Source organism: Aptenodytes patagonicus, chromosome 2 (genome assembly GCF_965638725.1).
Source record: "Aptenodytes patagonicus chromosome 2, bAptPat1.pri.cur, whole genome shotgun sequence".
Classification (NCBI taxonomy): domain Eukaryota; kingdom Metazoa; phylum Chordata; class Aves; order Sphenisciformes; family Spheniscidae; genus Aptenodytes; species Aptenodytes patagonicus.
The window spans coordinates 15,833,507-15,851,389 of NC_134950.1; the positions used below are offsets into that span (position 1 = coordinate 15,833,507).

At 38.9% G+C, this 17,883-nt stretch overlaps 1 protein-coding gene across 1 annotated transcript in view; it reads left to right on the top strand.

The window, feature by feature from the left end:
- EIF3H (eukaryotic translation initiation factor 3 subunit H) overlaps window positions 1-17,168 on the top strand; it is a 91,439-nt gene extending 74,271 nt beyond the window's left edge. The window contains exons 4-8 of the mRNA XM_076329208.1: window positions 442-541; window positions 1,943-2,092; window positions 11,607-11,727; window positions 14,308-14,440; window positions 16,908-17,168. Coding sequence (XP_076185323.1) covers window positions 442-541; window positions 1,943-2,092; window positions 11,607-11,727; window positions 14,308-14,440; window positions 16,908-17,005 — 602 coding nt within the window. The 3' untranslated portion in view covers window positions 17,006-17,168. The remainder of the gene's footprint in view (window positions 1-441; window positions 542-1,942; window positions 2,093-11,606; window positions 11,728-14,307; window positions 14,441-16,907) is intronic.
- Window positions 17,169-17,883: the final 715 nt, after the last annotated feature.

A 17,883-nucleotide genomic window follows, 5' to 3' on the forward strand; every position in this document is an offset into this window, starting at 1 on the left:
AAAATTACAAAATTTTTTGTATAAAATGTAGTTTAATGAATATTTTAACTTACTGCATAATGACTGGAGGGAAAAATCTTTATTTAAATGAGGTAGCTCTTACATAAGTTCTGTGCATAGTTCATACGAAAGAAAAGAAAATGTGAATTAGACCTTTAATGGGGAAATAACGTTGTGAGTAGAATGGGTCTAGATCCCCCCATGTTCTCCGAGTTAAGTTTATTAATTAGCTTCACTGTATATAGTTGGATGTATTTTACATTTCAGTACAATAAGTTTACTTCCGCTATAGTGTCTTTTCTGTGTTGGTTGTCTTATTTTTTTAATAGGACTACTTAGTTATTTTTGTTCTGTTTGTGTCATTCAGATATTTAAAAAAAAAAAAAAGGCAATCTGGGTGATTATCTGGTAATAATAAGCTTCCTCCATTTTTAATTATAGATCCCATTAAGACTGCCCAAGGGTCTCTGTCACTAAAGGCATATAGGCTGACTCCCAAACTGATGGAAGTTTGCAAAGAAAAAGACTTCTCTCCAGAAGCGTAAGTAACTTAAAAGAATGTTTTCTCATAGGTTTTGCTGGATTATTTGGGAGGCAGAAGGGTACGCGGGATGATGAAATACTGTATTTTAAAATCTCATGTAATAGTGTGTGCTGGGGAAACTGGATATATATGGGTAGTGATAGATGTGTGCTGATACAGTGGGCTGAGAAGGCATGAAAGTCTGTCTTTGGGCATCTAAATAAGGGCAGAAGTGGTGAAACTTGAACTGATTTTGGAGATGGTCAGCGGGCTGGCTCTAAGGACCATGGTGAAGATAGCTGTATCTGGGAACAGAGTCAAAAATATAAAAAAGACATGGAGAAGGGGAAATAGCTGGTCTGTCTTTAAGCTCTTTTTTTCCAGAAGGAAAATTGAACAGGTATTCTGGAATAGCTGTTTTTCTGTATTTATTCCAAATTAACTCCCCCGTGTGGACACAATCTTCTGGAGTAAAGTAGGATAATTACGCTGTTTCAAAAGATTAGCCGCTTGTAATAGATCTAGGCTTTAGCTGTCATCTTTTTCCTCAAACAGCTTGGTGTTCAACGGCAAAAGCACAAGCGCTTGTTTAAACTTTCTTCATTGAGGAAAAACGGATTCATTTCATTGTTTGGTGTCTAAACATAACTTTTCCATGATGAACAAATTGTGTTTAGTCAAAAAAAAAAAGGGGGGGGGGGGGCAAAAAGCAAAAGTTTTTATTCCAATATACACACAAAGAAGTTAAGGATATAGTTCCTTAGAAACTTACAGATCATGCCTTTATTTCCAGATTTTATGAAAGGTATTACTGTCTACTTTATTATAAAGCAATAACAATAGTTTTTATATGTATATTGTAGTAAAACAATATACACTGGAAATTTATATTTTAATATCCACCATGGACTTTAATTATTCCAAAACACACACTATTTTATCAATCTAATTTTTGGTCAGTAAAAATTCTAATTATTCAGCTATTGGGGAAATTGTTTTTCATTGTAGTAGTTATGATTTCAAAGGTATTTCAGTGTCATGTGGTAGCTAACTGTTCACCTCTATTTAAGAGAAACCCTGATGGCAGGGAAATCGGTAAAATATTTTGGAAGGGGCAGAGTTAATCCTGTCAGTATAGTCTTTTACTGGAGGCTTTTTCATGTAAGTAATGTATTAGCAAGCAAAGCAGCTCCTTGACTTCTGAGAGTTTTTCCTAGAGCAGCTTTTCCTAGTCTTTGTAAACATGAGGTTTTGCCATGCAAATGCTCTCTTACTAAAACTTGACTCTTGTTTGTTTGTGGAACTATGAAAATCAAGAGTTTTTACCAAATTGCCAATTGTTGTTGGAGCAACAATTCAACAAAAAGAACAAGAGAGTTACTGTTTAGATTAATAAATATTTTTTAACTTTTTTCACAGCTTGAAAAAAGCAAATATTGCTTATGAAAACATGTTTGAAGAAGTGCCCATTGTAATTAAGAATTCATACCTGATCAATGTGATGTTGTGGGAACTGGAAAAGAAATCCGCAGTAGCCGATAGACATGAATTGCTCAGTCTGGCTAGCAGGTAAGTACTTGTTACAATAATGGATGTATTTTTATTCGCTTTCCCAAACCACAGTTTAACACCTTGGGTGAAATCCCAGTCTCATTACAGTCCGTGGAAGCTTTGCCTTGACTTTTAATGGGGTTAAGACTTTACCCTTCATGTTCTTTTGCTGAAGGAAAAACTGCACGGTAAAACTATAGCATTAGATTCAAGGACTAAATTCAGTCTGTAATCCGCATATACCTGTACTGCTTGAAGTGTATAATCTTTTCAGTAGTGTGTATTTCTTCAGGAAAATACTGGCATTCGGAAAATTCAGGCAAATAGACCTGGAAGTAAAAATTGGTTTTGTTAAATATTCCTTAAGTAATCCTATAAATTATTTTAATAAAAAATAAATCGCATTTGTTCTACTTTGGTAGCAGGATGCATTTGAAAATAAAATAATAAAGCCTCTATCTGAGAAACTGGCAAAAATGCTCAGACTGATTGTCATGACAGCCAGCATTCATGATGTCAGAAATTGTTTAAGAGTTTCTAGAATGATCTTCTCATAACTCTATCTAAGAATAACTTTTTGGTTTTGTAGCACTTTGCCCTGAAAATACATTTGTGATAACAAAGTAGGCATGACCTCTAGCAGTATGATCAGAAATTTGGTGGTGCTTAAATCTTACACAACACAGTACAGTTAATTGGATTATTATTGGGCTGACCAAAATAACCAGGTACGCAAAATGATGCAGTATCTTGTTGCATGTAGGAACTGGGATGTATTCACTAATAGGTTTTTGGGGTGTAACACTTTATGTCAAGGTATTGTCTGCCAAGATTCTGATCCCCTCTGACTCTGACAACCAAGTTAGCTGAATACTAGTGGCCTCTTTTCTTTTTTCTTTTTTCTGCTCTGTGCCCCCCCCGCCCCCCAATCTTGTAAGGCTGTTGTTAATGGATCCATATTGCTAGTGGTCCATATGTTGCCCGAGTTAGCAGAAATTTTCCACTCTATTTTCTTTACTTAAGCTTATGTGGATGTATTGAGGGATCTGATAGCTTTTAGAGAAATTGGTGAAGAGAAAACAGGTATAGGGTTGAACTCTGCAAGGGAATTTACAAATGTCGCAAGAGATACTTAGTCAATAATTTTGTCCAGTAAAGTTGTGACTTTGCACCTTGGAATTAATGAAGTGAAGAATTTTTGCCGAGATGTTCAGTCTGCTTGACTTTGCAGGCTTTCTGTCAGGCTCTTTCCTTGGTCAAAGATCACAAAGCTTTTACCATCTGAGGAGAGGGTGGGCACTGGATGTAGGAGAAGACAGTGATTCCTCATGAGCTCTACCACTTTACTGTGAAAAGGAAGACCGTGCTGAGGATACAGCAGGTTTCCAGGTGACCTGACAGCATTGCCCTTGATTGTTTCTGTGGGTTTGCTCTTGTAAAAAGGGTTGGGATTACCCAGCACCTTGGATCCTAGCACGGGCTGCTGCTAGTCACGTGATAGAATTCTGGAAATGGAAATTAATTTGAACAGATCACAAACCACAGTTGAAGTTTTTCATCAGCTTTACATCTTACGTAGTAACTGTTCCGTACCATTGCCCTGACTCAAGATAAAAGATAAGAACTGAACAAACGAATTTCCTTTCTGGAATGATGGTGTTAATAGCCTGGTGCAAGGCAGGCTTTTGTGTTGGTCCTCACATCAGTAAATGAGATGAGAAGTGCCATGAATGAGCCCAAATGAAAAAGGAAACTCCATCATTTGTGTTTAGGAGTCCTTCATAACAGGAAAAAAGGAGAACTTCTGTCTTCATGAATCAAAGTTTCTTTTCAATGGGTGTTTTCTTGGAGCAGTGCAGCGCTGTTCTTGATGGTGACACAGGTGGAACTGGATTCTTAATAAACTTGGTTAAAAGTGCCTTTTCAATTAAGTGTGTTTCTTCTGAACTTACAGTTACTATCCTATATACTGGAAGCAATTTCTTGAGCTTATTGAAGTCTAGAATTTCCCACTAATGGGGAATCAATTCACTAGATTCAATAGTTTTCAGAGGTATATCTGAATTATGTCTCCTGAACTGACTTTCCTGGCAGCGTTCTTCTGGCTCACCTGGTCTATTTGGGGAACTTAAGGTGCTTAGTCTTGTTTGAAGCAGAGCAAGGCTTTGGAAAGTACCCCAATGGGTTTATTTGCAGGTTTTTGTATGTGTCTTTTTTTTTTTTTTTTTTTAATATTTGATAGCTGCTTTTGGTTACGAGGCAGGTTACATTCAGTGATATCTTACATTGGTATAACTCAGCTGGCAAATTAAAACATTTTAATGCTCATTTATTCAAGGTAGGATGACTTGCACTGCCTGCTAAAATATTTAACTAGTTTTCACTCGAATTCAACAACTAAGATTCCTCTGTCAAAGAATCTATTGCCTGGGAGTTCAACCCCCCACTATTCTGTAGGGTTTTTTTTCATTTTGCATTTCCTTATTTTTGTCTTTGAATAGTTGTGGCTAAAACATCTCGGGTATCAACTTTTAATTTTGGTGTGTGTCCTCCTCACTTAACTTTGCTATTGTAGAATTAGTTGTCAGTAACTTTAAGTCTGTTTTTTGGGGGGGTGGGGGTGGGAGGTGTTTGGTCCTTTGGGAGCATCCCTGAACCTTTTTTAATCTTCTGAAGCAATGGTTTTGGCAATGAAATTATTTACCCATAGTTGTTCTCCTCTGGAGAGTTTGTTTCATCAAGATTCTCACATGTTCAGCCACCCACCTTGTCTGAGTTTGAAGCTGTACCTATTTGTCTGCGCCTTAATATCTTTCTCCTTTTGAAGTACATTTGTGATAATTGTATAGAATAGTTTACTTTTTGGGGCATATATTTGTGTTTCTCTTGTGAAATCTGAATTGACTAGAATATTCTAGGGAAAGAAGTTGAAGGCAGAATAGCACAAGGCTAGCGAGTAATAGCAAGTAAAGGCCTTTTGCTCAAACTGTTATCCTCCTGCTACCCTTAAGGATCAAAATGTCTTGAAGACCTTGGAGTACTGCCAGTCTTTTGATAGAGACTCAAGAATTAAAATCCTGTCAGATAATGTTCCAGATCTTCAGAGAAATAATTACAACCAACTTTCCCATTGTCATCCATCTCTTCCCTATTCTATTGATGATCTAGTTTAAATTAAAAAAAGCTTTTTTGTGGTCTAGCTTCATAATAGGGTTGTTCTATAATATCTCAATTTGTCTCCAGCAATTTTTCTAATAGTGTGCGTCAGTAGAAGCAAACATGTGCTGAACATTTACTGCAGTAACATCTACTTGGCAGATACATTTTTTTCAAACATCAGATGCAGTATTTTTGCAAAAGTGACATAAGGAGGGTTACTTTGGCTTTCAAAAACAATATTAACCTTTATACATTGTACTGCTTATTCAGAAATCTCAATGTGCTTAACGGATTATTAAGATAATTATGAAAATCTCTAATTTGCAGATGGGGGAAGCTGACACAGAGAGGGTAAATGTGTTGCCCAAAGGCACACATCAAAGTCAGAGCAGAAAAGGGAATGGAGCTCAAGACTCCTGACTTGCATATCTCATTCAAACAAAATCCTCTTAAAAAGAGCACAGGTTGAACTTGGGCTGAAATGCTGAGATGTAAACAAGTTCTGCTAAGTGGTGGGAATGTTCCTTAAAAATATTTAATCAAAAAGATGTGCTTTGCCCAGCAGTACCTCTCTAATCCACCCAAAGCTGTTCCCACCAGGAGGAGAAACACTGCACAGGGTGGCACCTTTCCCAAAAACCAGTGACTCTGAGAGGGGCCTCAGTAGAGCTGATGGAAAGTGGAAAAACGGGGCAGCAGATACAGCATTTTCTTACGTTTGCTTTTGCTGCTCCCTTTTCTCATCTTCCTTAGCTAGCGTGCAAGCAAAATGAAATGGAGTGAGGGGATCCATTTCTGGTGATGGTAGGCAAGTTTAGGGGACCATCTTTTTTGGACGTCTCCAGCTTCAGAATTGTTATACCCAAAAATTAGGTGCCTGGGTACAGCACAGTGATTCAGATCTCGGAGGCTGGGTGCCTCTGCTCCCTCCTGGGCCAGCGCAGGTAGGTGGGCTTCTCCAAAAGTGCAAACTGATGCCTACGAACTGTGTGTAGAGACAGTTAAAACTAACAAGCAGGACATGGGAAGCTGAGAATGATGTGGGTTGCTGCCTCTCTTTGAAGCTTTGGTGTCTGACTCGAGGCTGCATTTTGGGTGTTTCAGACCTTCAGCAAGTGTGTGTCTGGAGTCCTGTCCTGATTAAAGATGCTGAAGTAAATGTGGGCTTCATGTGTAGTTCCCCATTATGAATCCTACAGAAGCGGAGCCAGTTTGAGGTTCCAGCCCCAGCTGCTTGCATCATTCCTCCCCACTACCCCATTTCATCTCTACACCCCTCCCACCCTCAAAGATTTTTATTTCCTCATCTGTTTCAGAATATGGCTGTACAAATAGCTTTGTGGAATAGTCTGGTGGAAAAAGTCAGGCTGCCACTCTTCCCTTCCAGCCTTTCCCTCAGCCTCCCTTAAAAAAAAAAAAAAAAAAGAAGAAAAAAAAAAAAAGAAACTCCAACAGAGGGTGTTTTTGCATTTACAGTAGACTATTTCACTGGAAGAGTTTGAAGTGTGCCCACGCAAACAGCTGAATCCATACAGCTGAGAGTGCTGTAATCCTTGGGCAAAGAGGGAGGGAGAGGCAGGAAGATGCTGATGCTGGAACGCCTTAAACTGGCTTTGCTGGCAACAGCAAACTGCACCTCTGCTCTCCTTAAAATATATCTGCAAAGGGAGGCTCTGGTGGTACGAGCATTTCATCAGGAAAAGGGAGGCTTGCATTCATGTCTCATAGCCAGATCCATATCCTAACAGAATGCCCTCGTGTAGTGAGTGATCTGTGAGTTTAGTTAATGTATAGTTGTTGCTTTCTCCTGTGGATGCTAGACTATAACACTGCCAAATGCAAGGCTCACCAGCAGGAAGAACAAGACAGAAAAGACCATGACTGTTATCTGCAGATTATGCTACTCTGTTCACAGGTTTCTACTTCTCAATTATTTGACCTTTGTATTTAATAATTGTTAAGCAAGGAATCAGAAGTAATCCATGTGTCGAGGACTTGATTTCACACCTGCCCTTTTGGGTGAAGGATTATACCCCATCGAGTATAAGGCTGTTACAGCAAAAATGCACAGCACGAGAAATTGCTTTGCAGGCTATACTTTCTAGTCTGTTTTTTTTTCCTAAACAGACTTTGACAGTTTCCCTTTGACAGTTTGTATGTGTTTGTCCTTTTTCGGCATTTTTGATCATGTCATCCAAGCTACACAGATCAGTCTCAAATGATAAATTTCTGGAAGTTTTACAGGTCACTCACCACAGGTGAGTGTTTCTAATAACAATTCTGGTGAAGGAGTGCTCTCACATTATATTATTTCTTCTTTAGATGTGTAAGAATCCACATGACAGGTATTTTCTGACTGTCCTAACTGCAGGAGAAGCTCCATTCTGTTTTTTCCCCTTCTATTATCTATATTTCTCCCCAAAAAAGAACACAGTCCCCGTGTGTGGACTTTCTGATGCTTAGTATGACGGCAATTCTGCAGCTGATATTTTTCTCCCACGAAGATTCATTGATACCTGAGGTGTGGTGGTCTCCTGGTGCTATCTTAAGGTGGACCTATGTCTTTTAGTTCAATTCAAGAGTGTGCTCAGATCATCACCGCTGGGTGATCTCAGACCTGACTTGTTTCAGATGAAACTAAACCGAAAATAGGTTTTAGGAAGATACCTACTGTGCTTCAGCCACTAATGGGCTTTCAGATTACTGGACCATGTCAGAATTAGTGATAAGAAACCCCCCTGAAACACATGTAGTGTGAACACTGGTTTGTCAGCATTAGCCGGTTTGCTTTATAGATCTGTTCCTGTTGGTCTACACTACTCGCTAATCTAAATGAAAACTCGATTTAATTGACTCTTTCGCTGAATCAGCTGACTGAAATGCATCCATTGAAAATGCAGGTTCTTTATTACCAACACCCTCAGAACAACAACAAATGCAAGTGCTGAGCTCCACGTTGTCTACATTTGACTGTCACAGAGCCTTGTAGGAAAGTGAACCTTCATGGGGATGTGAGCAGCATTTACTGGCACCCCCCCTTTTTAAATTTTTTTTTATTTTTAATTTTTTTAGTTGCATTGAGGCATAGCGGGCATTTAGGTACCTAGCAGTGTGATCTTTGAGATCTGCTGTAGGGGAGTGCACGAGGTAAGGAGGTGCCTAAAAGAGCCTTTGGGCTAAGTAAATGTACGATGAGTCTTATGGGCTGGAGCAATATGATTTAACTCCCTAAATCTCACCAGAATAAACTTCAGCTGAATAAAACTTGCTTAAACATTGTATATATACATTTTTTACAAATTACTTCCTATTGGTCTTTCTATTTTTTTACGACATGGAGCAAATAAAGGGTATCAACCACATGAGAACTGAGGAAAAAGCTGGTCCTGTGTTTGCAGCATACTTATCACTTCATGTCTCAGTTCACATCTGTTTAAGTTATCTGTTTTTAGCTTTTTGTTTCCCTGGAAATGAGAGCAAACACTATATTACTGCAACTTCTAACAATAACTCTCTGTTTCTGTATTCTGCTGTACTAAGCTGGTCCTAAAGACATTCACATAAAATCATTCTTTGTAACCAGCTATATTTCATGTGGACACTATCTGTAAAATAATTATGTATTCCTGATGTCCATGTACCCTACAAGGCTATTAGTGTGTACCTACATAGGCATTTCTGATAATATCCAGTTCTAACACTAACTCAGTATAATACAAACTCTATAAAAACCTGAAAACATGTACACCCCTAGCCATGGCAATATTCCACAATTCTAAATATCATGTAAGTGAAATGTTCAACCAAAAAAACCCCAAGAAGTTTAAAAATTATTATAGTGGCGCCTTTCTTGCTGCTGTGTAGCTGAAGTCTTCCTCACCATCTGCCCCTGTACACAACTGAGATTTAAAACTCTGGCTAGTAAATAAATTGTGGTCTGAAGTTACTGATACAGCCTTTTGTTCAGTGAGCAGGCAGCTCAGCTAGTAAAGTAGCTGTTCTAGTACTCGGAGATAAGGGTGTCTAGCTAAAATCTCACCAGGTATCCTCTAGTGCCTCAGTACGTTACCAGCTTCTGTCTCCAGCTGAGTTCTATGGATTTGGGGAATAATTTACACTAAAAAGGGATGTGTGTAGTATTACGTATGTGGTTCCCTTTTCACTTTATGCCTGTCTCTTCCACTTAGAGTTTCCCCAGTCCATAGGCTGTAGGATGGTGGGAATGCATTGTAAAAGGCAGAAAGAATCTCGGATAACGTGGAGAAGCAGTGACTGAAGGATATGATTCTGACATAAAAGTGCACCAAACTTTTTATTGGAAAGAAACTCTCATGAGTAATAGTGGATTTCAGTTGAGGAGAAGGATGGAGTTCAGCTTTTTGAGTCATTGGTCTTCAGCCAAGTAGGACTGGGTAAGGCTTAGATCAGAGCCAACAAACTAGCTTCTGATCAAAGGGATCAATAGAGAGCAGTAAGTATCCTTCTTTTACTGCACTACCCTGTAAACACAATTTAGGATGAATACTGTCTCCATGGGCACCAACCTAAAAACTTCCAAAACTTTAACTTGGAAGCTATACCTTAAGTTGAACATTCCTGCAAAATACTGAATCCATTGCTAAAAATGGTTACAATAAAAGTTGTTTAACAGACTGCATTTGTCTGGCCAAGGCAGTAGATTGCATTACTGGAACTGGACGCGCCCAGCCTAGCTGCTTCCATGTTGCCTATGGTATGGAATGCGGAGCTGGCTGGACTGGACGCAACACTCCCTCTCAACAGCTAAGATCAAGTGATGTCTGCTGAACTTCCAGGTGTGGTTTGATAGACTATAATGAGATGGAGATCTGAAGAATGTTTAACTATCACTGCAGAGGGATAGTTAAATAGCCGTGAAAAAGCTAGCAGTAACTTGAAACCAAACTCTTTGAACAGATCTCCTGGAACATTGTTTGGGGTTGCATATCACAAAAGCATCAGACTTTTTCTTTTAACGTTTGACCTGCATCTGTAATATCAGTAAATTCATGCAAGGCATTGTTTCTTTGTAGAATTCATAGAACTGCAGTATTCATAGAATCGTTTAGGTTGGAAAAGACCTTTAAGATCATCAAGTCCAATCGTTAACCTAGCACTGCCAAGTCCCCCACTAAACCATGTCCCTAAGTGCCTCATCTACTCGTCTTTTAAATACCTCCAGGGATGGGGATTCAACCACTTCCCTGGGCAGCCTGGTCCAATGTTTAACCACTCTTTCAGTAAAGACATTTTTCCTTACATCCAATCTAAACCTCCCCTGGCGCAACTTGAGGCCATTTCCTCTCGTCCTATCGCTGGTTACTTGGGAGAAGAGACCAACACTCACCTCGCTACAACCTCCTTTCAGGGAGTTGTAGAGAGCGATGAGGTCTCCCCTCAGCCTCCTTTTCTCCAGGCTAAACAACCCCAGTTCCCTCAGCCGCTCCTCAGAAGACTTGTTCTCCAGACCCCTCACCAGCCTCGTTGCCCTTCTCTGGACACGCTCCAGCACCTCAACATCCTTCTTGTAGTGAGGGGCCCAAAACTGAACACAGTATTCGAGGTGCGGCCTCACCAGTGCCGAGTACAGGGGCACGATCACTTCCCTACTCCTACTGGCCACACTATTTCTGATACAGGCCAGGATGCCATTGGCCTTCTTGGCCACCTGGGCACACTGCCGGCTCATGTTCAGCCGGCTGTCGACCAACACCCCCAGGTCCTTCTCTGCTGGGCAGCTTTCCAGCCACTCTTCCCCAAGCCTGTAGCGCTGCATGGGGTTGTTGTGGCCGAAGTGCAGGACCCGGCACTTGGCCTTGTTGAACCTCATACAATTGGCCTGGGCCCATCGACCCAGCCTGTCCAGGTCCCTCTGCAGAGCCTTCCTACCCTCGAGCAGATCAACACTCCCACCCAACTTGGTGTCGTCTGCAAACTTACTGAGGGTGCACTCGATCCCCTCATTCAGATCATCAATAAAGATATTGAACAAGACCGGCCCCAGTACTGGCCCTGGGGAACACCGCTCATGCCTGGCCGCCAACTGGATGTAACTCCATTCACCACAACTCTCTGGGCCCGGCCATCCAGACAATTTTTTCATAACTATGAGGTTCTCTGCAAAGACCAAAACACTTAAATATGGTATTTGCAATGTGGCAAAGATGCTATAGGAGGAGATGCCATGTAAAATATTATCAAATAAATATATGAACAAAGATAACCAGGAACTTAAAAATCTGTGAACTGTGCCATTAGTGCAGAAATGCTGGTCAAGTAACTTGAAATGAATTTTAAGTTTTAAATCTTTCTTTTTAATAAATTCAATCTTTCATGAATGTTTCTTGTATTTCAGTAATCACCTAGGGAAGAGTCTGCAGCTGCTGATGGACAGAGTCGATGAGATGAGCCAAGACATTGTTAAATACAATACCTACCTGAGGAATGTAAGCAAACAGCAGCAGCAGAAACACCAGGTTGGTAACATGGAAAACCTGAATGAGAGGATTTTTTTTCCACAAAATACGGTTTGGGTGGTGTTTTCTAAGACAGATGAATTTGGATCTAAGCAAGATAGAATTCTTACAGAAACATATCCATTAAGTAGATTTATAAAATGTGCTAGTCAGTGGGGAATTATCAAATGGATTCACTTCTGCTGACATATAGTGTGGATTGGTCTTTCTTTGCTATTTTACATGTTTGTTAGTGATTTATGATAAACCAGTATCATTGATAAATATGCTGTGGACACGGGGATTAGAGGTTTAGTAAATGAAATGAAAGAGCTGAAAGTACAAGTGAATTGTTCCAAAACAAACCGTGTTTTAGTATCATCACATGTAGTCACGTATCTAGAAATAAAGAAACATAGTCCATATTTAAAAGACAGCGGGCTGTTCTCTGATTGGAAATGACGTTTTAGTCATGTTTTGTATCAGTAGATAGTAATACTGATCAGGTGATGTTGACTTTTAATTTCTGATGCCAAAGGGCCTCTTCAAAATCCAAAATAGTCTGATTAGAGAATACTAAGTATAGAGACCGGCTCTACGTGGCCCTGCTTGAGCAGAGGGGTTGGACAAGGTGACCTCCAGAGGTCCCTTCCAACCTCAACCATTCTGTGATTTGGAGATGGTATTACTTGATTTGCTGTTGCTGCATTTGATAAAGCAATACTGTGTCTAATTATAGAATAATGCTCGTAAATTGGAAAAAAGCACTATGAGAATGATTTAAAAGCCTGGAAAGCAGATCTTAGCAAACGCAATTCACTTCACGTGATAAATTAAGTTAACAAGTGACATGCTTACTCAAGAAGTACCTGTGTGAAAAATAAATTTGAACTCTTTAATCTAGCAGACAGAGATATGACAAGATTCAGTATCAGCCAACTGAAAATGGGCCAGGCCACTTTAAAGATAAAATATTGCAGGTATTGCTACACAAAGTAGCTAATTATTAAAAAGAGCACCTGTGGTTCATGTGAAATGCTTCATCACTGACTATTTTAAAATCAAAATTGGCTTTTTTCACTTAAGTGAAGTGTAGCTTGAACAAGGAGTGCTTTAGGGAAGCAGCACACAATCAGTGGTCTCTCCTGGCTTTGTAATTCCTGAGGACGTAGAAGCTTCATGCATGTTATCTTCAGAAAATTTATTTGCCTTTGCTGCCTAATTTGAATAGAAAGATGGCATCCGCTTCAAAGGTTTTTGTTAATAACAAGGGGATCTATCTATTTTGAAAAGCAGAGCAAAGCAGGTTCCATGGTGTCTCACTTCATTTCTTTACTGACTATAGCTGCTTTAGTAGTGGCTCATTGCAGCATAGTTAGTGGTCTTAACTTCATTTTTAAAATGGAGCAATTGTGATTAAGAGCAAGCCGTTTCAATAGAGAATAATAGGCAGACTGCTGAGAAGTGAATGGGGTAATGCAAAGAAAGAAGAAACTACATGCAATTCACATACAAATATGGGCATTTAAGATTTTATTTTTAACTTTGTCCAAAACCATGTATTTGTCACTACTACTGGAAAAAAAATTACTTCATTTGAGTACAGCACCAAGTATGAACTGTTTTCAGACCCTTATGCACAGATACATTTAAGTGAGAGAAAACGCCCTCTACTCTTTGGCCTGTTTATTTTAAAGATATTTTTTTTTTTTTTTTTTTTTTTTTAATATGAAGGCTTCAATAGACAAACCTTACAACTAATTTCTGGCTGTGACATACAGTATGAAATCTCACATATGTGTTTTTGAATGTATGTACTTCTGCTGCAAGAACAAATATTTATCCAATAGCTGAAGAAGTGGTCTGCCTTAATTTTTATAAAGTTTGAGTAACCTACATGACAAAGGGAAGCGCTGAAAACAAATCTGTGTTTTTGTGGCGTTTTTTTACAGCAGAATAATTTCTACAGACTGCTACTCTGGTATATCCTCTGGTAACCCACAAAGAAATGGCATCAAAGTGGCAGAGTATCTAAATAACTGGAATGGAGAAATGAACCATTATGCTTTGTTTCAGCCACCACTTTGTTCTCAGTTTAGAGTTAATATTTTTTGGCTTAAAATGCCTTGTTTAATTAAGTTCTCTTCCCCTTTCACATCAATATGTTTTGACCTTTAAGTTGCACAAAATTGAGTATTTCTGGTTTGTATAACTATTGAGGTAATGGCTTCTCATACCTACATATTCCAACCTTGTTTTCCTTTTTTGCATGGGGAAATGGAGGCCTTTATCTACCATACTGTATTCTTTCCATGAGATAGAGTATTTATCTCTATGAAAAAATTTTAAAAATTAACCCCACCACCTCAGTACCACATAATTTTCCAGTGCCTCACTTATTTAAGGTGCCAACCTGGGGCGGGGGGAAAACGCTTGTTACCAGTGAACTGAAATAAACTGTGAATTGCATTTGCATTACTTGAAATAAAATGTCTAATTTTTAAAACATACTTGCTCGTTAGGTAAAGAGCATCTGAAAAGAAAAACTTTTTGCTGCTTTGGAAGTCCTGTTGCATTCTGTTTCTGTTGCTTTATTTGCAGTACCAGCAGAGACGTCAGCAAGAAAACATACAGCGTCAAAGCCGAGGAGAAGCCCCTCTTCCTGAGGAGGACATCAATAAACTTTTTAAACCACCACAGCCGCCTCCAAGAATGGAGTCACTTCTTATTGCAGGTAGTGTCCTAGCAGCCTCTTCAACTCATCTTTTCATATATGAATGTTAGCTTGGGAAAAAGTGCAGTTGTTACCTTAGAAAGCATCTGAATTTTTCATTACCTTTGCCATTATGGTGTGATATTTTGGCATTGGTAGTATTCCAAATACTGTCCTTCATTTGGTCAAAGGCAGTGGTTTCAACTTGTGATCTACAGCCCTAGTGCCTGAAGTTTTTTTTAAAAAAAAAAAAGTAGCTAATAAAAACAACCTGATTGCTAGTAGGCAGTCCATGCCTCTGTTAGAAAGTAAGCTTCTACACACAGAAGAATTTTAAACCATCTAGGTAAGTAACAGGGGCATGTTACCCATGCAGATATGAACATATGTAATTTTTTGAAAGCAAGCCACTGTGTTTAGCCACAATGGCTGCATAAGGCTTTAAACTTGATGTATGGAGACTTTCTCCCTCTATTTCTTATTTTGCCATGGTACCTAGTTCCTGCTTGACCATCTGTGCCTCCTGGGTTGATGGGGAAGGGCAGGAGCCGCAGCCAGAGCCTCTTCCTGGCCCCATTCTGAGAGGGTGAAATGGGATTTTAAAGGAGAGCTGGAGAAATGCCCCACGGAGCAGGCTTTCTGCACGAATGGGTGTAGCAACTACTGCAGTCAATTAGCTGCTCCCTGCACTCATACCTCAACTCCAGAAGTTAGGGGGCTGTACAGACAAGAGGCCGAAATAAGCTGTTTGGGCTGGAACTACTGATTCAGAGCAGAGCAGTTATCTGCAGCCCTAAGTTACTGATAACACCCCTAGGTGTTGAACTGGCTGTTGCAGCAGTTGAGAAGATTTTACTTTTAATTTCACACAGAATTGGGATAATTTATTTGATTTCTATGGCCAGAGTTTTAGGGAAACTATCCCCATCTTCCTGCACCCCAAGGTGAATGAAAATGTAAATGGGAACAAAGCGTAGATATAGGTCCCACCCCGCCAATTTCTTCAGTTTACTGGTATGCTGCAGTACACGGCCACAGTTTGGTACAAAAGTCAGTGCCTGTCCTGTGCCTCCTGGAAGGGTAAAAATATCTGGGACGTCACAATGGCAACAGGGAGCAGAAAACCTAGATGCCCTGCTAAGTAATCTAAATTTGGAAAATGTCATGAGAAAGCAAATTGTTTAACTGTAGCAGGCTTTTTGGATCAGTTAGCTATCACCTTGTTTTGTACTGAGAGAAAATTAAACCAAAGTCCTGGTAATTTAGTGAACAGAAGAGTGCTTTGACATTTAAAAAAAAAAAGTGAATTTGAATTACCACTCTTAAATTTTGGATTGACCAAGAGATTATTATTTTAATATTAATACTGATTCATACTGCTAATAAGTGCTGCTTTTAGAAGAAATAATGCTCTTGATTTATTATTCTTTCCAGTGTCTTTCAAAAACTATTGTTTTGATAGTTTTTACCAGTTAATGAATCCTAGCAGCATTGAAGTATTTAAACATTCAGCTTTAGCATAGCTTAAAAATGCAACAGAAGTGTGTACACGTGTGGTTTATGAAAGTGATAGCTTAGGATGAATCATCTCTTATAAGAGGAGGAATTGAAAACTATTATACTTACAAAAAAAGTTTTCAGCCAAAGCACTCCCTTCGTTTCTTCTTTTACCATAGTCAGGGGAAGAATTGAAAGCCTCCACTTCAACTTAGATGAAGTGAAGTTTGTGGATAAAGAATAAAACTTAGCTCTTTTGTCTCTGAGGTATTTAAAAACTTTTCAAATAGAGCATTAAATTGAGAGTTTATTGGCCTTCTAAACAGTTTTAATTTTGATTAAACTGGCTTCATGTTTTGCTATTCCTAGCTAACAAAGGAAATAACTTGTAGCAGTACGTGTATGAAAATGTTTTGATGGGCACGTTTGATTTGTAAAGCACGGACAGGTCTTCATACCCTGATGATTTTTGAAATAGCTAATAAAGTGAAACATTAGGTGGAAAAATGCTAGCAAAATGTCAAACAGGAGTACCACAATTTTCAATCTGCTACTGAAAAATATTTGTTACAAAAATTTTAATAGGGACAGCAGATGCATAAGAACAGAACTGAAATTCAGTCTTGTAGTATTTTTAGAGCAACTAAATTGAACAATTAATGTGATTAAGCTTCCAATACAGCAGCAAGAATTGTTTATTCTTTTTATTGTCATATGTCTTTTCAGAAATTGTACATAATAGAATTGTAGGAAAATTAAAGTTTTTTTGAGCAGTTTACCTATTCTGCTAATTTAGTTTCTTCTTCCCAAACCTATTTGGGAATACTGAAAATGTAAAACTCCTAAGTGCAGAGTAGTTGAACTGTTTTGCTTGCTTCTCCGTATAAATCCTGAATGATTCATGCACATTCAGCTTTTTAAAAATGATGTTCTAGGATGTCTTTCTGAATTTCAAAACTGACAAGGGTTTACTCTTCTTTCCTACTGACAGGTCAAATTAATACCTACTGCCAGAATATTAAGGAGTTCAATGCACAGAACCTGGGCAAGCTTTTCATGGCTCAGGCTCTCCAAGATTACAACAACTGAGGAAACTTTGCTGTAGCCGTCAACAGGAAAAGTTATTTACAGTTTTATACTGTTCATGATCCTCTTGAAAATTTAGTATGGTGGGAAAAGAGTTGTAAAACCGAGTCACCTTGGTTTGTGTAGAATTCTCCTGTAAGAAAAATAAAGGCAAATTTTAACGATATTTTAGTATTTCCTTATTTGTTGGCCCTATTGGACTGGAATTTTCTGTGGTCACTCAGGTTTTCTAAATGTTTGGCAGTTATTCATGTTTAGTCATAGCAAATAATACAGGTTTTATTTAACTTGGAATCTGAAATAACCAATTATGACAAATGTTCAGTATAGCTGACTTTACTGAAGAAATTTATGATTTCCCAGTTTTGGTTGAGAACTTACAACCATAATGTGCTAGTCACTTGGAGCAGTTGCTCATTTTTATTTTAATCTGTTTGAACAGCGTGGTGCGACGGACCTTCCATATCACAAATATTTCACAGGCTTCACATCCAGAACATACAAAACTAGTGTTATGTGGAGACTGATCCCCACCATATCATGCTAAGCTGTGTTCCCATTTTTTGTTGCCGCCACCAACTAGATTGAAATCCAGTGATGCTACTGAAGTCTTTGCGACAGAAACCGTAGAAGTAGCTAACCTGGAGCAGCTAGTGTGGTGTAAATGGACACCATACCTACTCTGCATTAACTTTGCCATCTGGATGTGCCTTTATTCCTGAACTCGGGTGTCCTGGTTTCAGCAGGGATAGAGTTAATTTCCTTCCTAGTAGCTGGTACAGTGCTGTGTTTTGGATTTAGGGTGAGAACAATGTTGATAACTCACCGATGTTTTAGTTGTTGCTAGGTAGTGTTTACACTAGTCAAGGACTTTTCAGCTT